The sequence below is a fragment of the Xiphophorus couchianus genome, chromosome 11 (assembly GCF_001444195.1).
Source record: "Xiphophorus couchianus chromosome 11, X_couchianus-1.0, whole genome shotgun sequence".
NCBI classification, from domain to species: domain Eukaryota; kingdom Metazoa; phylum Chordata; class Actinopteri; order Cyprinodontiformes; family Poeciliidae; genus Xiphophorus; species Xiphophorus couchianus.
Window position 1 is genome coordinate 30361059 of NC_040238.1, and position 21843 is coordinate 30382901.

General features: G+C 37.6%; 2 protein-coding genes across 2 annotated transcripts in view; one reads left to right on the forward strand and one right to left on the reverse strand.

Moving 5' to 3' along the window:
- Positions 1-11073, forward strand: LOC114152851 (septin-5-like). Its single transcript, XM_028030938.1, has 11 exons — positions 1-708; positions 1822-1918; positions 2846-2932; positions 3024-3147; positions 3977-4111; positions 4213-4330; positions 4980-5081; positions 5162-5258; positions 5859-6021; positions 6143-6245; positions 7212-11073. Exons 1-11 carry the CDS (start codon positions 394-396, stop codon positions 7281-7283), a joined length of 1413 nt encoding a protein of 470 aa, XP_027886739.1. The 5' UTR covers positions 1-393; the 3' UTR covers positions 7284-11073.
- mntb (MAX network transcriptional repressor b) overlaps positions 8887-21843 on the reverse strand; it is a 20169-nt gene continuing 7212 nt past the window's right edge. The window contains exons 3-6 of the mRNA XM_028030937.1: positions 21795-21836; positions 21128-21239; positions 14474-14666; positions 8887-13302 (exon numbers count right to left, since the gene is read on the reverse strand). Of these exons, the coding sequence (XP_027886738.1) occupies positions 12500-13302; positions 14474-14666; positions 21128-21239; positions 21795-21836 (1150 nt within the window). The 3' untranslated portion in view covers positions 8887-12499. The remainder of the gene's footprint in view (positions 13303-14473; positions 14667-21127; positions 21240-21794; positions 21837-21843) is intronic.

Here is a 21843-nt window from a genome sequence, read left to right on the forward strand (position 1 = left end):
ACCAAAATTACTTTGTAAGATTTTGTTTTTGCAGATTTTGTTTTTGCAGTGTAATGGATGTTTTCACATTTAATTTTCAGCGCCAGTCACAGTTTGAAATAGTTCCCAGTTGGGGTCAGTATCGCTCCACCAATGATAGATGACCGTTGCTAGGAGTAATCGCCGTGATACTTCTAAATGAGTTATTTGTGTTGCAGTGTAACATTTTCACATTTAGCTATTTGTTCACTGGGAGGTTTTTCACTGACAGTAGTGGATGTACTTGTTTCCCTATTATTATGATGAAGTCTTAGCAGTAGACTGTAAAAGAAAAGAAACAAACTTTGTGACATTTTGTCCCAGTTGTCCAGTCTTTCCATCGAAGACCAGGCAGACATACAGTTCCCCTACGCCATGAGGGATCTACCGCCTGTGTCTCATTCAGCTGAGAAGTCACAGAACCAAGACCGCTTGGATGTAGAAGAACTTCCGACTGCAGCCAACGGGAAGCTGCCCGGGTATCCAGGAACGCCCCCTCCATCCCGTCCAGTTCGCCCTGCCGGTTCTCCGACCGTCCCGCCCCGGCCCAGTCACGCAGGACGGGACTCGTCACAGATTCTCCCGTTGAAGAGGCAGCTTGTCTCTCAGGTTTCTCTGGACTCTCCTCTGAGCCCGGCCTCGCGGCCGCGCAGTCCCTGGGGACATTTTGACCCGTACGACTCTCCAGAGGTAGGTTTGGTTTGACGACTTTGAGCTCTAACTTGCTCTCTCAAGCCTTTACCACTATTGTGCAGCTCTTCACACTTTCTCACCACACATTTGTGTAAACTGAAGAGTTTCCTTCCTTTATTCACTCTGGTCGTTTGTAAAGTTACACAGTAAAAAATTAACAGCAATCATTTGTTTTATTTAGCTTGTCAGAGAAAAAAAATGTGGGTGTTCATTTTTCAAGATCATATTTTCACCATGTTATTCATACATTTATAAATGTCAGAGTTCCAAACTAAATATTTAACTAATAAGCTAAATACTTTGTTTGCAAATTAAATATTTAGCTTTGAAATTAAATGCTTAGTTTGCGAACTGAATATTTAGATCTAAGCTAAATACTCACTTTGGAAAATAAATATTTAGTTTGAAAATTAACTATTTAGCTCATACGTAAACATTTAGTTGGGATCTAAATATTTAGTTACCTAACTAAACATTAAATATTAAGTTTAATATTTAAATATTTTACATAAATGTTTAATATTTGCCAGTTTACTGTAAAAGATTAACAGCAATAATTTGGTTTATTTAGCCTGTGAAAAAGAAAAAAATGTGGGTGTTCATTTTCAGTCGCATTTTAACCATGTTAACTAAACAAAATTTTCAATTAACACGTTACATATTTAGTTTGTAAATACTAAATAGTTAAAATAAATCACTAATGTGAAACATCCAGCTAAATATTTACATACTTATTCTCCAAATATTTAGCTCAGACGTAAATATTTAACTTGCTAACTAATTTTTGAATTTATAAGCTAAATATTTAGTTTGCAAAAATATTAAACTTGCTAATTAAATATTTAGTTAAGAATGCTGATATTTATAAATATATGATTAACATGGTGAAAATGTGACTTCAAAAAATTAACTCATTTTTTATTGTATAACTTCACAAATGGACGCCTCACTCCTGTTGTTGTCTTAAAGCATCATTTACTATGTGTGATTAATCGTCACAGATTCATGGAGTTGGGCTTGTTGAAGGCCACAGCAGTAACTGGTTGCTTCATGATGCTGAAATGTGGATATGCTGAGCATTAATATGACGTTCATATCTTCGTTCTGCAGGATCAGGACAAGGAGTACGTGGGTTTTGCTACGTTGCCCAGCCAGGTTCACAGAAAGACGGTGAAGAAAGGATTCACCTTTACGCTGATGGTGGCAGGTGAATATTTTAAAAAATAACCTAATTATTCAGCTAGAATAACACAAGGCAGTTCCAGTCAGAAGCTTCCATCATTTTTTACTTTTATCGATTTATCTGATCCACTTTTTTCCTCTGGTGCCGTGATTTTACTTCAGTGTTGATGTGGTTTTGGGATTGTTGTGTCAGTGTTTTGACACACAGCTGTTGCTTCAAGTTAAAGTTGAAAAAATTGCAGGCAGCTCTTCATCTTAATCCTTTATTTATCAGCTTTATAAAATGTATAAGTGGCTCTGTTAGAAAAACAGTCCACAGCATGATTCTACCACCACCGTGCTCAACAGCTGCCCCAGTATTCTTGGTCAGAATATCAATGTTTGTCTTATCTGACTTGGAGACGTTTGTTCAGAAAACATTTAGTTTGTCCAGCTTTGTGTTGACCTATGACTTTGGTTCCACATCTTTTGTTTTGGATTTTCTTCTGGATTATTTTGGCTTTTATTTTTTAATAACTCTCATTTTCTGCCATAACATTCGCTACAGTTTTTAAATGCACTCATGGAAAAACACCTTAATTTTTCGTTGTCTGACAAAACTAATAGTGAAGTTTTTGGTCATAACTATCAATACATTTGGAGAGAAAAATGGTGAAACCGGAAAGCACATACGGAGATGACAACATATTTAGCTTCCAAACTAAATTTTTAATTTGAAAGCCAAATATTCAGTTTGTAAATATCAATTTGGGAGTAAAAGCTTGAAAATAAATAAATAATTATGCTAATGATTCCAATCTTGTGGACGAAAACCCCATATAATCTGTCCCAAAACAGATTAAATTGCTGTTATTTTTTACTTAATAAAAAATAATAATAAGGAAGATGTGATGTGGTCTGATTTGAGTATTTTTAAAGTGACTTAGAGGAATGTGTGTTCCTGTTATTGTAGGAGAGACTGGACTCGGCAAATCCACACTAATAAACAGTTTGTTCCTCACTGACCTCTACAGAGACAGAAAAGTTCCCAACGCTGAGGGTGAGTTCACCGTCATCATTTGTCCAACCATTCAGTTCTTCTTAGAGAGTTTTTAACTCTGCATGCATCGTTACCTTTGGCTAATCTGCAGAGCGGATCAGTCAAACGGTCGACATCATCAAGCACACCATCGGCATCGAGGAGAAAGGAATCAAACTGAGGCTCTCCATCATAGACACGCCAGGCTTCGGAGATGCTGTCAACAACACAGCAAGGTGAGCGGACATGTTAAAACAACATCACACTGCTGCAGCCCGAACAAAAACATTAATAAGCACCTAAATATCCAAGACCTCACCTGCAAAAATCTACATTAATCACACATATATACAAATGTAATCTCATTAAAACATATATTTACCAGAATGCAAAAACACAGAATATTAGCAAGTAATTTTGAACAAATATCTTCATTTGTAGTAAGACAAAACTAACTCATAGGTAACATTTCAGTAAAATGTATGAGCTTGTTTTAAGTAAATAATTACTTAATATTGATGAAAAGGTAACAGATCCACTGATAGATTATTTCACTGATAACATGGGGAAAATATCTTATAAGTGAAATAATCTGCCAAGGGAACTAGAACTTTTTTATTAATATTAAGAAATTATTGACTCTAAACAAGCTCTTATATCTTGCTGACAAGTTAATTAAGAGTTGGTTTTGCCTTATATTAAGTGTACTAAGATACTTCCACTATAAACTAGACCAAAAATACTTGCTAAGATTTTGTATTTTTGCAGTGAATAATGAAAAACAATCAGCTAAAATAACCATATGATTTATTTGATATTTTTCTTACTTTTTTCCTCATTTATTTTCCAGTTATGTATTTATTTTCCTTTCTCTGCATTATATTATAATTATACAAATACTTTAAAAACTATTTTGTTCCTTATGCTAAATTTTGACAGGTTTGTTAAACGTCACTCTGTATCACGGAGCGCGTATAAAATAAATAATCGTGAAACTGCTTGCATTAAAAACATCTCCTGTAGGTTTGCTGCTCTAATCACAGATATTTTATGTGTTTGCATCAGCTGGAAGCACGTAGAAGACTACATTGACCAGCAGTTCGAGCAGTATTTCAGAGATGAGAGCGGGCTGAACAGGAAGAACATTCAGGACAACAGAGTCCACTGCCTGCTCTACTTCATCTCTCCTTTTGGCCACGGGTACATTCCTACTTCTGCATCTAAAGATGTTTTACAGCCTCAGCTGCATCCATGCAGCATGTTCAGAGTTTAATCATGTTTTGTTTTGCCTCTGCTTTCAGTTTAAGGCCAATCGACGTGGAGTGCATGAAGGCTTTGCATGTAAAAGTCAACATTATTCCTTTATTGGCCAAAGCCGATAGCCTGACACAAGCAGAAGTCCACAGCAAGAAATTAAAGGTACAATAATTTATAAATTCAGTAGTTTTCTTTACTCAAACCTAAAAATAATCCAGGATGTAACTATTAACCTTGTAACATTAAAAACTGATTGAACAGTTTATTTCTTCATCATGGTCAGTAACTAGTTAAATTTACTCAATTACATTTACTTGAGTAACTGTTTCTTTTTTAAATGTACTTTTAGGAGTATTTTTGCTACTTTTTTCTTTTACTTAAGTATTTTATTATGATGTATTGCTACTTTTACTTTAGTAAAATTTCTGTATTCTGGACCCACGGAATGAAGAACAAACATGTTTTAACCAAAAACTCACCAGACTCAGACGCACACCTGCAGATTTTTTTAAAGTTTATAAGTTTTATATTGAAAGTAACTGATTTGGAAAAATTTTCTTTTGTCTGATTTTGTTATTGGTTTTTACTTATATGAATTATTGCCATTTTCGTCCTTAAAATACCAAAATTTCCACTTAATATTTTGGTCCGTCTGATGATGTCATTTTTAAATATTAAATGATTGATAATTTGATCAGTTACTCTAGTTATCAGTAGTACTACTCTTACTTTAGTACAATTTATGGGTACTTTACCCACCTCTGATCATTATTTATTCCTCTTCCATCATGATAGTTTTCTTCTGTTTCAGATGAGGGACGAGATCAAGCAGTTTGGGATTAACATCTACCAGTTTCCAGAGTGCGACTCAGATGAGGACGAAGACTTCCAGAGACAGGAACAGATCCTCAAGGTTTGACCTGGAAATGAGATAAAAGTGGCATCTCATCCTCACAGGCTCCAACAGTTTGACATTTTGACCTCTGCTTGCAGGACAGCATACCGTTTGCTGTAATCGGGAGCAACATCCAGGTGGACAGCAAAGGCAGAAGGTTCAGAGGTCGTTCCTATCCCTGGGGTGTGGTAGAAGGTACGAAACAAATACACTGTTTGGCATTTTGTCACTTTACACCCAGGGAACCTCAATGTGTTGAGTTTTTTTGAAGGGATTCTATTTAATTTGTTCATCCACACCGAAGAAAACTGAGAACCATGTAGCAAACCTGATTTTTATTGATTGCAGATCAGCTTTTCTTCCCAGCACAATTTCCCCAAAGCATCTTGGTGAACAAACTATACAAACACCCATCCTACATATTACTACATGTAAACACAAAATGTTGTCAAGTGTTTTTTGTCTAGTTTTTTTTAGAGCAAATATCTTAGTAAACTTGAAATAAGAAAAACTCACTTCCATGTTATTCGTGAAATAATGGAGCTAGTACATTTTCATCAACATTAAGGAGTTATTTACTTAAAACAAGCTCCTACTTCTTGCTGAAAGGTCAAATCTAAGTTTTGCACTAGAAACTAGACAAAAATACTTGGTAAGATGTTTCAGTTTTGTTATAAAAAAGATGTGTAAAAAACCACCTTCAAATCACTGTGCATTCTTAAATTGTTTTAAAAGCTTATTTTCTTAATAAAATAGATATTTATGCATTCTGTTTTGTGACACTAATCGTTGTAGTTGAGAACCCGGTCCACTCAGACTTCCTGATGCTGAGGAACATGCTGGTGAGGACGCACATGCAGGACCTGAAGGACGTGACGCGAGAAATCCATTACGAAAACTACCGGGCACAGTGCATCCAGAGCATGACCCGCATGATGGTGCAGGAGAGGAAACGCAGGTAGGCGCAGCCAGGACTCCTGTCAGCGTGGAGAAATGCATGCAGCAAACTAATAAGGAGTTATTGATGAATGGGGCTGTCGTGGAAAAACATTTTTGTTCTTGTTGCGTGTCTGTTTCAGTTTACGGGAGAAGCATCGCGAAGGAAGCGAGGTGGACTTTCCTCTTCCACTCGCAGCAGTTGACACCGAGATGGAGAGACAGATTTTCGAGAAAGATGAAGAAGTGTGTTTCCTCCTGTCTCAATTATATGGATTCCCTGCATGCTATTGTTTATGTCCGGAAATTTCGCGCATGCGCACATCACTGGAGGGAAAAAAGGCTATTCTTTTACATGCCATCTATAGCCGCTCTCGGGCGGTATAATAATTCCGTTAACTAAATGACACCTGTAGATGTAGGTATTATTAATTTGGTGCAGTGCGCCACAGGAAAGGAGAAAATAACGCATAAAAACCGTTGAAGAACAACTCAAAAACACGTTTTTTTTTCTCGCTCTCTGTGTCGGCTACGCTACGCAAACACGTTGTCATAGCAACTGACAACAACGCCACCAAAAAAAAGCAGTAAAGCCTTTCCTACAAAAAGAACAGCACATTCAGTGCGTAACAGTTTAATGTTTTTAGGCTTGATGTTTATTTTGCGATTATTAATAAGTGATCGCTGTTGTAGATAGCTACCGCTGTTATTAGCTTTGCTAACACAGCCGTGGTAGATTAGCTGATGCTAATAGCTAATCTCACAGGCGGTTGATCATTTAAATACCTGTTCCACTGATGATCTGTCAGAGTCGGTGTTTATTTCGCCTTTTATATTTTCTAACTGAACCGAAACACACCGTATTCCACATCACATCTACTTGTTACAGTTGTCAAAGTCAAGCTAGCAAAACTTAACCACTTAAGTTATCTTTTTCTTAAATAAAACTTGTTCCTGACCTTGTTATCTGGTTGTAATAATGTAGCAAAGGACTGCGTCCCTTTTTCTTTTTTTTATATCGGGTGTGCCTTTAAGATTTAGCGTGTTATATTGACAATTTAACTGCTAAAACCAATGCTAATCATGCTTGGCTAGCAGCTTTTTGCCCTCCAGCAGGGATCTTACGCACGTGACGTCACATAGGAGCCCATATTTGTTGTACTTAGGTGAAGTAATCAATCTGCCACTGATTTCCTTCTGCTCTTCTTTCAGCTGAGAAAGATGCAGGAGGTGCTGGAGAGGATTCAGGAGCAGATGCAGCAGAGCCAGAGAGGCACCTGCTGAGCAAACAGACTCAATCTTCTGCAAACCGGCCATTTCGACAAGTTCAAGTGAGAGCTTTCAAAAATATGGACCAAAATGTTTCAGTGCATCTTCGCAGGGAAGGAACAACAACTGTGTGACAACTCAAGCATTGGTTTATGTTCATATCAAGAGAGCTGGTTGCATGCTGTTCAAACAGTGTCGTGCGGTGAGTCCAAAATCCAATATAGCAGCTATATTTTCATTTTAACCAAAGCTTATTAAAGCTTCTAACAATATAGAGGCAAAGAATATTTAATAAGGCGACATTAAAAAAATTCTTTGGCTGACCTCCCTATTTTCTGATTAAGATATCGTAAAAATCGTGTACGATCTTACCTTTATTTTATATTACCTGTCCTTCTCCACAAACATCTTTCTCATTATGTCGTTAAACAAAAAAAGTCCTCGTTTCCAACTTTTCTTTCATTTTCAAAACCTGCCAGCCTGGAACGGTTCTGTTCCGTCTGTTTTCAGTCTTTTCAATTTCGTAGAAGAAGAGCCATGTTGCCCGTTGTGTCTGTGTGGCTCAGCACTGCCCCCTATCAGTAAGGCACGGTACTTTCTGCTTCACCATGCGCATTTTCACTGCGCATTTATGGCCAAACAGTAAGACTAAATATAACACCCACGTTAATTAAACATATCAAACAGACCGCAGAACGTCAATATTCGTAGAAAAATATTTATTTAAACAAGTACACTGGCGACATAGACAGACACTTGTGTGGTACAGCGCCCCCAGAGGTGAGGTACAGTACTGCACTGCATTACCTGGTCTTTCATGTATTTCAAAAAGAAATGCGTAAATCCAGCGATTTTGACCGTAAAAATGTTGAAATTACCAATAAAAAACAATTTATAGAAAATTCAAGAGGACAAATTGATTTTCTCTCGTCATTGTTAGCATCTATTTTACTTCTTATGTCCTTTTTTATACTTATCAGGATTACAGTGAGGAACCGCCTCCCCTGGCTCCGTTTTTATTTCCTCTGGGGAAAATTAATGCTCTGACTCATTATTTGGTGCAAAACTGATGCAGCATGATGCAATGACCCAGAGGTAAACCAGTTTGCAGAGAGCTGTACTACGAATCAAGTTCAACATAGCGGCGTTTTCTCTTCAACAAAACCTAAAACTCCTCTGAGAGAGAACAGGTAGAACAACAGTGATGATGGTTTCTCCTGGTTTTACTCTTTAGGATTCCATGCAAAATACACAGATGATGTGGATTAATTTAAAAATATAAAGATAGTTGCAGGAAAATATGGCTTCAGTTACAAAAAGAGTTATCTTGCAAACAAGCGAAAACAAGCATTTGTGATAAAGAGTTAAACACTGTTAATTTGTTTTGTAGTACAGCCTTGTCACGTTGGTTTCTTCTTCTCCTGCTTTATTTTTGTACTGTCATTATATTCCTGAACTTCTTCTTCCTTAGCATTACCCACCATTTGTGGTCAGCGTGATGTTGGATTTTTAAAATTTTTATTACATTGTTTTATGTCAGTTTTTTATGTTAATGTTTGTTTTGTAAGGTCAGAAAAACAATAAAATTTTAAACCACAAAAACAAACAGACCAATGTGTTGTAAATGTAATAAGATTTATTAAGAACCTTTATTTTTCCATCAGCATAATTCTTCATTAATATGTTTTATTCATTTTCATTATGGTTATTTTCAACAGTGGACAGTTAGATCTAAAAGGCAGCCCAAAGTGTACAGGCAATATATAACTTAAACTTTCTCCATAGGGAAAACATGTTTTTTATATTTTATATATAATATCAATGTAGCATGAGGTCCAGGATTCTGCCCACGTTATACAGTATTGTACATGGTCCCGAAAAGAAACATTAAAAGATCATTTTTAAAACAAAGGAACTAAACTGCAACCTACATGCAAAACAAAACCAAAAGAAAACAAGCATTTAAGATGCATACACTCATATGCTGAAACATGCGTACGATCACAAGTTACAAAACTTCCATACGTACAAATATTACAAAACTCAATTTCAGTTATAGACAATATTATTTTACCCAGAAAAGATCAACAGGCTTTTTTTTTTTCTTTTTCCGCTCAGCATCGCAGTCCAACTCAAAATGAAAAGTATTAAAACAACAACAACCCAGAAGTCGTTTTCTCCTCCATTCACTCCAAGTACGTGTTTAGCCAGAGTTGTCACAGTGTTCAGGGAATCTGAGTATAGGCACGCACAATAGCATTCAAACAGGCTCGTCTCATAAATCTGTGTAAAAAAATAACCTGCTAACAGCTACACACACACACACACACAGACCATCATGCACGGGGCAAACTGCACAACCAACAAACAGCCATGCTACAGGTACAACAGGGTTAAGTAGAGCAGAGAATATATAAAACATATAATCACATTTACAGACGTAAAGCAGGGAAACTGCAAAGGAGTAAAGGAGGAGATCCACCATGCACTGCAGAAACACCAAATCTTACCAAATACTTTTGTATTTAAGTGCAAATATCTTATTATAACTAAAGTAGGATAAAACAGACTTAGAAGTAATGTTTCAGCAAGATACAGGAGCTTGTTTTAAGCCACAAGTGCCAAATCTGGCCCACCATGAAGTTTTATGTGGCCCAGAGCGTCATATAAATAGAACCTTGTAAATAACAGTTGTATGTTTAAATAATATTTGATCAATTAAATGAAAGCAGTTTTCAATGGAAGAAGATTAGCACCACAGGAAAAAAAAAAATCAGAATGTTTTTTCTCTGAATTTTGACTTTTTCCCAGAATTTACCTGAATTATTCTGACTTTAATCTTCTAAGATCAAAAGTCAGAATTCTGGGGGGGAAAAGTCAAACTTCTGAGAACAAAGAGAAATCTGAGAAAAAAAGAAAAGTCAAAATTCTAAGAAAAAAAATTCTGATTTCTGGGAAAGAATCAAAATTCTCAGAATTCTGATTTTTGACATCACGAGACTAAAGTCAGAATTCTTTTATTTTTCCACTCCTTATAATCTTTTTCTGTAGTTTCATATGTATTCTGCCCAATTCTATCAAAGTGTAATGATGTGTGGTATTATTTACCAAACGCTTCAAGCGGCTATTTATTCATATTTTAGAGGGTTATTAATGAGTTTCATCGATACATTTTACCACAACCGGCCCTTTGAGGACGTTCATAATCTTGCCATGGCCCAAATAAAAGAAAGTTTGACATCTCTGTTTTAAGTCAATAACTTCTTAATATTGGTGAAACAGTAGCAGTTCCATTGGTAGACATTTTCCCCATATTATAAGTGAAAAAATCTGGTTCTTTTTCATCGACATTAAAGAATTACCGACTTAAACAAGCTTCTATATCTTGCTGAAAAGTTCCTTGAAAGTTTTTTTTTTCTTATTTCAGGTGTACTAAGATATTTGCAGTAGAAACTAAACCAAACCACTTGGTGAGATTTTGTGTTTTTGCAGTGCGTTAACGTACGATAATGACAGAATGATGCGTTTAGTCTAACATAAACATTCACACACACTGATTTACTCATTAGTGGGCGTCAGAACATATTCCCAATTCTGACTAAGAACAATTAGTTTCTAATCTTTTTTATAATTTTTTTTAACAAGAGCGACAGATTTTAATTTAGATTTTAGACACCAGCTGTTTGAGTGGAAAACGATATTAACTAAAGCTTACAGTATCTGCTGACACATGAGCAGAGACCAATTTCCAGAGCTGAAAGAAGCGTTTTGAACCCTACGGAGGTCCAAAAGTGCCACAATTCAATAAAAAAAAAAAGTAGAAAATCCTTCACAGTATTAAACCAATCACAATTACAGTCAATATCCCAATCTGATTAGGATTTAAAATAATCTTTTAACTTTACCAACATGTCTCCTTTAACTGGAAGAACTCGGAATTTTCTTAACGAAAGATAAATCATTATAATACCAATCAAAACATGAAAAAAGTAGTTTTGATTTCTGTAATGGGATCAAAGAGTTTTCTACCGACTCTCAAGAAAGGTTAAATAATTTTTGAGATGAAATATTAAAAAAAATTTCAAATAAAACAAGTGATTTATCATTTTTAGATTATTTAATTTTTGTTTTCGATCTACGTTTCATTTTAATTCATAAACATGCTTCTGGATTGATTAAAACTTAAGATAAAATTTCTCAGAGAGCTTAACTGTGTGCTGCACTGAAGCACAAAAGACATAAAATAAATTTAAACTGGAATGATTCTGTATGGCTTTAACAACTGATTATTTTTCCAACTATGCATTTAATTACTGCCACATTCAAATAATTCCAACATTTTTTATTCCTTCATTTGCTTGTCTGAATTATGACACTTTTGATTTATCATTAAATATTACATTATGGCACTTTTGGCTCTCAAAAAAGCTCGTGTTGGGTGTGAGTGACATCAGTGTAAGCTGTGCTATTCGGCAGCAGGGGGCGCTGTGGTAACAGTCAGAAAATAAAACGCATAGAGGGGGAACAATGAGAGCAGAAGGAAATTGTTGCGTGAAATGTGAACTTTTCCTGTAGGATTCTGGTCAGTATTGTCACCCAACATGTGTTCATATAATCAGATTCAAGCAGCAGAACATAAATTAGCAGTTAAACATATTTTCTCTATTATTTGTTTGGTTGTGAAGTTTAAATTTGGGTGAAGCTGGAGCACAGGAGGGAAAAAATCTGGAATATTCTCCTTTGAACATGACCGAAGCTGTTGTGAATAATTTATTTAGATCAGCGAGCTTCGTCTTAAATGCATCAGTGATGCTTCTCCTCTTCATCACATCTGAGTGAGAAACACACTCGTATCATTACATTAAGAGCTGACGACACCTTTCACCGAATGAGAGCGAGGCCGATGGAAGTGAATCTCTGGAGCCTGAGTGTGAACCGAGCTTATCGTTTTAGTGCTTCTGGTTGCAGAGGAAAGGAATAAAAGAGAGAGAGGCAGGAAGAGGAAAGGTGAAACTAAGTTCCTGACTTTGCGGCGAAGCCAAATGTCACAGTCTCGTTTTCACCAACAATGGCCCGAACCCGCCGAGTCTGCAGCAATGTTCTCATTAGCAGAGCTGTAACCAAAATATCACAAAGATTCTCACATCCAAAACCAACGGATCCGACCGAACGCAGATCCAGGCCGTCTGAGTCCGACTCGCCTCTCTGTCAGGCCGTGGTGGATTTCTGTTTTAGGCCAGTTTGAGTGTGCTGACGGGGAAGGTTGGGACCGTAACCATGGTGACAGGGTTGAGGACAGCGGCCTGGCCAACCAGCTGGGGGTGCGGGGCGAGCACCGCCGTGGGTTTCCCCAGCGACGGGCTGCCTTGGCTCACCACGGCGGCGCTGCTCACCTGCGCTCCGTTAGTGTTAGCCTGAGCGCCGGCCTGGATGTGCGGCAGGGCGTGGTGGGCGAAGGTGTGGGTGATGTGGCCCACCACGGTGGGCTGGGTGACTGGCACACCCTGGGGGTACAAAGTCGGGAGGTGGGACGCCAGGGGCGCCCCCAGGTGCGCCACCGGGTGGACGGTGATGTGTCCGATGGGCTGGGCTATGTGCTGGTGCGTCGCCGTGACGGGTGCCGCCGCCATTGGCTGCAGGGTGGAGGAGACGGGACCCGGAGAGGGGGCTATGTGTGCTAAGTGTTTGTGGTTGGCTGGGATGGTGTGACTGACCGAGTGGATCACCGACGGGTGTGAGACGGTGGCGTGAGCAATCACGGTCGGCTGGATCTGCACAGCTGGAGTATGAAGAGGAAGAGGAGGAGGAGGGCCGGGAGGCGGAGCGGGGGCGATGGCCTGAGGAGGAGGAGGACCGGCGGGAGGAGGGGCAGCGAGGACTCCAGAAAGAGGAAGAGCGGCGTGCTGGATGGACAGATGTGGAGCCAGGAGCGGCTGGGCTTGGAGGATGGACAGAGCCGGTTTCTGGAGGGATGCGGGAGCGGGACGGGCGGCAGCGTCTTCGTCCACATCCTGGTCGAAGATGTCCTCTCCCTCTGCAGATCAGACAGAAAACTGTGACATCATGCCAGGAAACTGCATTTACAGAAATATTCACACCTCCTCAAACATACAGTGCATTTCAAAGCGATTTCATAAAGCAGAGGGGCCGTGTTTCTGGACTATATGTCACATATTGTTTTCATAGTTTAGCTCTCCTGCGACAAAAACTGGAAAAACCTGTGTATGTTTTTTTCCTCTATAACATATAATCCAGAAAACATTTAAAATGTATTCATGGTTTTCAAAACTGTATAAACACAGAACACAGAGTCAATATAGCAAAAAGTAAGTGATAGGGGTGAACCGATTTCTAGGCCTGTAACGATAACAAATGAAACTGGATGATAAATTGTCCCAGAAGTTACTGCGATAAACAATAATGTTGTTTTGTGACCAAATTAAAGTAATAATAACTGCATATTAATGCTAGAACACATTAATAAAGATAAATAAACTTAAAGCTCTAATTAACATTTAACACTTAAACTGGAAGATTTTTTAAAAACCAAAAATAAATAAACAAAACAACATAAACAAATAAAGTTAATTATGAAGTTTCTGTAAATAAAACTCTTTCAAAAAAAGTTTTAGTTGAGACCAAAGCACCAGACTGAAGACTTCAGTCATCCAGTTTTTGGTAGAAAGAAAGAAAAAAATGATGAATCAGGCAAATGGAAATTATTGAGTTCTTTTAATTTATTATCCAATTAATTAATTTATTGCTTAAGTACTAGTTCCTCTGGCAGATTATTTTCCTAATAAGACATTTTCGCGTTATAAGTGAAATAATCCAGCAATGTAATTTGTTCTTTTTTATCAATAATAAGAAATAATTTACTCAAAACAAAATTGCTTATGAGTTAGTTTTGTCTTATTTTAAGTGTACTAAAATATTTCCACTAGAAACTAGACCAAAAATACTTAGTAAGATTTTACATTTTTGCAGTGCAATTTAGTAGAACGATAATTTCTTAGCAAGTTTGCGGAGCTCGAAATATTGTTTCATAACCTAACCCTGTTTTAAATGTTTGTATTGGTCTCCATCATACTGTTTATTAATTATCTTTAGCAAACCTCTGAGGCTTTACCAGAACAGCCGGATTCCTACCCAGGTTAAATTGCACTGGTGCACTACAGAAAAAACATCTGTCAGCCATTTTGCACCTGAGGCAGTAGACGTGGAGGCCTGGTCGTCCTCCGGCTGGATGGTCTGTCGGAGGACTCGGTCGATCTCCATGGCGTCCATGTTCTGGCTGAGCTCGTTCTTCAGCTCGGCCAGCCGCTGCTGCGTGGAGATCTTCTCTCTGGCCAAACGCTCCATCTCGTGCTCAAACTCCTTCTCCTTACGCTTCAGAGTCTTTAAGGGGAGAAAAACACACCAACAGGTTGTGTAACAAACTTAGACTTAGACTTAGACTGACTTTATTGTCATTTTGCATGCACAGGGTGTATACAGAACGAAATTTCGTTGCATACGGCTCAGGACAATGTTTTGAGCTTTCAATGTTGTGAGGTTACTCCAGAATAAAATAAAATACAGTATAAAATATGAATATAAATATAAATATAGAATATAAAGTGCAGGAATGACAGTAAAATATAAGTTATTTAGCTCTGTACATGTGCAAGGTATAAAGTGGAGACCAGATTTTAAGTGCAGTCCAGTTAAGAGTTCAGCAGCTTCCAATCAAATTTAATATAAAACACATGAAGAATTTCATTCCAAAATAAAAATAAAAAACTAGGAACAGAAAACAGATTCTGCAAAAACACTGAAATTGTTCAAGTTAGGTTGACTTTATGGTATAGTTTGTACAAAAATACACATTAGATTATATTTCAATGTTTAATATTCATTAAAAAAAACTCATCAGTGCAGAAAAAAGTCTGAAGTTAAATATCAAACAAGAAGCTGAATTATAACAAGAAAAAACATCATCACCAACTAATTGGGTCCATTATCAACTTCAGTATGATTATTGACATCCCAATACAACTAAATATTCCTTGCTAACATAGTTAATGTAAAGTAGAAGTAACTTACACTTTTCTTTATTAAATGAAGACAACAGAATTTTTAAATTTTGCACAGGTATATTTTGTCTTATAGAACCGTCTAGTCTTGTCTCTGCATGTGCAACAAGCTCTGCAGCCGCACCCAGTTAGCAGACACACCAGTATCATTCCACTGGGAGAACGAGGACCTGCATTTTCAGAGTAAAAGACGTCTCTGATGTCCCCTTTGAGCCACCGTAGTCGTGTAAATAGCAGCTTGTCATGGTGCACTGACACACATGGCATATTGTGTCATTCTTTTTGTACTGCTGTCTTTTTAAAGAGAAAATGTCAAATGATGAGGGTTTTCTCCAGCACTCCTCTTCCCCCACTTGTTGCTGCACACAGTTGTTCAGCTGGCTGAAAGCAAGCTTCTACACGTTTCCTTTAATGACGAAATAGAAAAGTTCAGCTGCTTGGAAATATTTGTGTTTGGAAAACCAGAGACGGTAAAGTTGTGGAATCTAAACGAGCTCCACCCATCAGTTTTATTAAAGGGCCGGTGTTATGAGTTTTCCAGGCACACGGTGCCTTTTTATAACACAGTCAAGTAAATATGTTACCTTCAGTTGCTATAGATAAACAAAATTTGGCATTGTAATTTGATGCTTTGAAACTGGCCTCTGTCTCTTTAACTCCTACTCTCCTACTCTTTCTGACACTCCACTTTCGGTGCATCATACCGACGTTTCTCCAGGAACGACAGGTTTACAACCATTTCTAAAAGCTTTGGATTAAGAAGCAGATCATATAATAAACTCAGTAATATAATAATAATAAAGTTTATCATATAATAAACTCAGCACACTCGCAGTTCCACCTGGTGTTTCCCAATTCCTGCTGCCGCTAGTCTGAAGGAGCTTTGGCAACCTGAATGGCTGCCATAGGCGATTCAAGGATTCCTCAAACGTGCGTGAAAGAATCAAAGCGACACTTTGATGAAGGAACATGAAATAAAGTGTGAAAGAGTATATTTTACAATTTTACATTTAACATAATTAAGACTACACCTGCAAGCAGCAAGGCAAACTGAGTACTTACCCAGCTAAAATCACAGCCGTGTCAAGAGCTGAGCGACAAATGTACATCCTTCTGCTGAATTTAGTAGGTCTCTATCCCATATTTCTGCTTAAATTTATGGATTAAACCTATAAGATCTAAGTTTCAAATGTACACCTGGACATATATGCTTATTTTAACTGTATGAAATTCTTTAAATGTCCTGTGAATAAATATATTTGCCCATCTATCCATAACAACTGGAACTTCCAATATCTAGCAAGTTATTTTCACACTATACTGTCTATTAAAAGAGTCTCATCAGATTAAAAGAATGCCCTTCAGATTAATTTCAGTCCCTGCTATGGCAGGGGTGAAATTACCGTAATAACCCGATATTGGAAAGCGTGACATCTCTCCTTTTAGAAAGCATTGGAACTCTTGAGATAGAGCAAAGGGTGGCAGAATTACAGTACTGCAAATCTGGCTGGATCATTGCCGCTTTGTTCGGTCTGGAAGGGTTAAAAGTCAATAAAACATCCTAAAGTGTAATGGTAATCAGTGCAGTGTAACCAGTTACTTAGATAATTGCCCTGACTTGTTTTTATTTTATTTTTAGTTACTGTACGTTTTTATTTTCATTGCCGTATTGGTAAGAGTATATTTTTCTTATATAGTAATTTGTTACATACAGTATATATATGCTTCGTACCCTTCTGTATGATTTATGCATGTTGTATTTTGAAAAACGTAATAAATATATGTTTAAAAAAAAAAAAGAAAAAAAACTCAATAAAACACAAGTAGATAAAATATCACCATTATAAATGTAGACATTTTTAATGCTTGGGTCTCAAACTCAGGTCTTCCTGTAACTTTTAGATCTAACTCATTAACAGAACTCTGTAGAGTCTGTCTGCATGTTAGTGATCCAGTTCCACCATTTAATTCAAGCGTGCAGGACAAGGGACACATCTAAAAGTTGCAGGACTCTGGCCCTCGAGGAATGCAGTTTGAGTCCGCTGGTGTAAATAATTTTGATTCTGTGTAATCATGGCAGTAAAGATGTTGAGAGTCTCCTACCAACCTGTGCTGAGCTGCAGAACAACATTTTGTCCCGTAGACACTTGAACACCTCCAGGTGAGCATAAGGCTGACATAAACCTTGTCATGAACATGAAAGAGTCTTCATGAATGTTTATTACTATTGTCATGACGTATCATACGGTAAATAATCACACTTTTAATGGACTTTTTATTGACTTTGCTTTAAAATGGTCATTATTTACAGAAAGCAAAGTTGACACTTTTAATGCAATTTTAATGCGACTTTGATTTAAAAAAGTCATAATTTATTAAATGTCACCTCATGAAGCAGTAATAAACATTCATGAAGACTCCTCTGTTCATGACAGGTGTTATGCACAAGCCTTCAAATAAAATGCTACTCGAGGAATTATCTAAGAGTCAGTTCTCCATGTTTCCTTTAACTAGAGGAAAATGTTTTACTTCCAGAGGGAAATATGCAAATCCCTTTCTTATCATGGATAAAATAATTTTGCCTGCCATTTAAAAGACTTCTGTCCCAATTTTGATTTGCTGAGGGGGGGCGGGAGGGAGTATGGCGATTCTAATTTTTTATTTTCAGGTTGAGAAGGAAAAGGGAAGAAAAGCTTTTCCAGCCCCAATACTCCATCTGTGTGACCCAGTTTCTTTGCGTGACAACTGACGTAAAACACCACATAGCGTGACAGGCTAAGGACATTAACATAGATTACAAGAGGGGACCAAAAGAGATGGAGAGGGATGAAGGCTAAGGAAAGGATTTTTGTTTATGTCTACTTAATTTCATTACAGCACATCTGAGTCGTTTTTTTGAAAATTGAAAACAACAGGGTAGGTGAAACCCAACGTGATGCTCCAACAGTTCAGGAAGGAAAGCCGTATTTCTGTCTGTGGGCCTCGTAACGGCGCCTCACGTGAGCCACATTCCTCTCTGCTCCATTCACTCTCCTGCTACCAGATCCAGGCCGGAGCGACTCCGACCCCACAGCCGTTTACGGTTCAGCTCAAAAACTCACAGGCAGATTTAATGACGGTGAGTAAAACAAACACAAAAATAAAACTGGACTTTGCAGCAACAGGTTGCTCTTAATGAAGCTTAAATAAAACTGGTGGCTTTTATTAAAAAGCAACTTTCTCCACATGATTTCCACACAAAAACTAAATATCAGCACCTTGCAAATGTATTCATATCGCTTAAACATTTATACATTTTTTCAGGTTATAACAATACAACTAAATAAAATCCACCAGCTTAGAAAGTAAATAAATATGTAAACAACAAATTTTTTTGCATGTTTTTTTTTGTCCCACTGGTTGTTCTCGGGGTTTTTTTAAACCCGTTTGGAATAAATAAATGAATCACAAAAACTAAATTGTACGTTATGTCAAGCAGAAATCACTGAGCTCTTCCCATCTTGATGCTAGAAATATTTGTTGTGCTACAAATGATGAAGCATACACCAAACAATTGCTATGCTATTAGCAATAAAATGTTTATTGAATTTGATTGAATTATTTGTTCATTTGCAAATGTATTTCTAAAATATAAAATAAGCTTAAGTTGTTAAATAAAAAATCTGCTGCTAAACGTGCCACATTTTTTTATCTGATTAATTGCCAGAATAATTTGTTGATGAACCGATTACTGAAATAATTGCATTTTGCCATGGTGATGGCAGCATTGTGCTGTGGGAATGTTATTCTTTAGCAGAAAGAAAATTGTTCATGTGTTATAATGACTTTTTGCTGAAAATGTTTTGTATTAGTCTAAGCATAAAATCCCAGTAAAATATACTCAGGTTTCTGGTTTATAACACAACAAAATGTGAAAACGTTCAACAGTAACCAAAACTGCAGCAAAGACACAGGATAACTCTGAATGAGTCCACTACCAACTACTACAAGTTCTGGAGTACTTTTGTTCATCCATGCAAACCCGGTCACCATTCGTCCTGTGGTAAATCACCAAGGAAACTGCTGCCACCCATAGCTGTTTCCGTGGCAACCTCCTACGTGGGATCAGGCTGCTAGAGAAGCAGTTTGTAAAAGAAAGAAGAGTAAAGTACAAGGCCGCATACAAGGAAAGATGTGGCTGGACGTTGGCCAGCTGGGCGCTTTGGATCTTTCCCTCAAAATGCCCTTCCCCCCGTGTCCCCTCAGCTCTTTCATTCTTTCCTTTTAAAAGATTCCTGCGTCTCTGGAGTAAAAATGTCTGCTCTTGCAGGCTTAATTACAAATCCAACAGGTATTTCCGAATTGAAGAAAAAAAACCCAGAAGCCCTCTTGGTACCCAATAATTTTGATACAAGTCTGCAGACATGAAGAGGAAAAAGCTGACATCGCTATAGTGAATCTCTACCTATCCCCCTGTTATCACCATGGAAACACAGCTACATCGTTAACACCTGTCATTGACTCTGTCCCTCCCTGTTTCTCCGTAGTCTCAAAGAGCACAGCGGATCAGAGAGGGGTGAGCGACGGTGACGTCACCGGGTTTGCTGTCGCCATGTGCTTGGATCTCACATGGCTCAGAAACAGAAAGAGAGACAGAATTTACAGGTTTACATGAACGCCGCTGCCAAAAGAGGAAAAGAAATATCTGGGAGGGCATGATTTTATGATTAAGTAGCTGTTGAACACCTAACAGCATCAAAATGAGCTCATTCATTTTCAGGAAAAACTGCATGGAGCGCAAATGAACAGGAGTGTGAATGTTTTAAAGTCCTGAATAGGATTAAACAGAAGTAATTTACCAATTGGTAACAGAGTCACCCCCCCAGTGTTGAAACAAAAAGATGTAAAAAAGAAAAAACAAGGCGACAGCAAAACAGCTCACAGGAAAAATAAAGAGCAACATTACAGCTAAGGTCATACAGGGGCGTGACCCCAGTATCACAGTACACTGAAGGTTTAAAAAGTTGTAAAGACGCTGCCAGCAGCCTGGCTACCGGAGCAGATAGTCTGACTAGCTAACCAGCTAATATCAGCTCACTAGTGTTGATCTATAACAAGCAAAACAAAATGCTGATTTACATGTAAATCAAACTAAATAAATGCATTACAGGACAAAACTGCAAATCAAATCTATACAAGTGTTTCAGTGTTTGTTGAAGGCTATTTGTTGGTTAAAGACTTAAACTTTAATTCAGATTTTCACCCTCTCAAACAGGGTCTCTAATCCACCCGGCTCCGCTCCCAGGGGTGTTCCTGTTCCCCGTGATCTTGCTGCCAGCCATGTTATGAACAAATTCCCTCATCTCTTGGCCTATTTTAGCTCCGCTCACTAACTTTCCATTGCGCAGCACATTGAACTTCAAATGTCAGAAGATTCGCTGCAGAAAAAGGCGGCACTGCATTTACTGTATCCCCAGGCCACAAAGTAGTCTACCCAGAGAAAACATCACATAATCACACAGTATTTGTTCTCTGCACAACTAAAGCAAGTTCTGAGCAACTATAATCGGTTTTATTTACTTTTTTAGCTAAAACTTTATCTTATATTCTCACGTTGATGTCAGTTCAGATAAATTGCCATGCCAACCACGAGAACATAAGAGTTCATTCACAGTTTTTTTCTGTTTCTGATTCACTGCCAATTTTCACCCAGAGAGAAACAAAGGGGCTTTGGCCCACAGAAAGGAGAAAAATAGCAGAAACAAGAAGATAATGAGTCTTTTCCAAAATATTTGACCTACTGACCTGTATGTAACGGAGTGCACTGCGCAGAACGCTGAGGTTAGAGGTTTTCTTCTCATCAACATTAGGAACGTTTTTCTTAAGTGTCTCAAAACACTCCTTGAGGTGTGCTCTCCTGCAGACATTTAAGAAAAAAACAAAAATAAAATTTAGTCTAACCATTACAGCATTTATAAACTGAAAAAATGCCAAAACAATTTCACTGAATAAACTCTACAAGTAGGTTTCATTGTCCTGCACAGTGTAAATTCAGGTGTCACAGCAGCAACAGATGTTCACATAAAAAGTTCTTAAAGTGTTAATAAAACTATATAGAAAACAACAACAATAATAGTCATCATATACTATAGTACAAGACTGTATTGTGTAGTTATTACAAATAAACATATCAGATTCGTGATCCAAGTGTTGGGCCACAGAATTTAATCACTTTTTCAAAAATGCACATAATGTGCATATTTGCTGAACACTGAACAAAACAAATTACTTGCATTACTTACAGTATGTTACTGCAGAAAAGCAAATGCAATAACAGCAGAAATGTTAATTAAAAATTAGCAAAAAAAAGCAAAAGTGACTGTGTAATAAATGTCTGGATGTTGTTCTTAAGTTTAATTCTTGATACTTTTTCATCAGCTGCAACAATAAACATATCAGCATAAAGACTAACCTGTTCTTTTCCAGCTTGTTGTGCACCTCTCTGGTTCCCGCTCTGGAAA

What these genes read in the sequence shown, in the direction of transcription:
- LOC114152851 (XM_028030938.1), top strand. Translation starts at nt 394, where the DNA reads ATGAGGGATCTACCGCCTGTGTCTCATTCAGCTGAGAAGTCACAGAAC. An exon ending in ATCTCTCCTTTTGGCCACGG is followed by an intron (nt 4,112 to 4,212) that starts GTACATTCCTAC and finishes CTCTGCTTTCAG; the next exon opens with TTTAAGGCCAATCGACGTGG. An exon ending in TCCACAGCAAGAAATTAAAG is followed by an intron (nt 4,331 to 4,979) that starts GTACAATAATTT and finishes CTTCTGTTTCAG; the next exon opens with ATGAGGGACGAGATCAAGCA.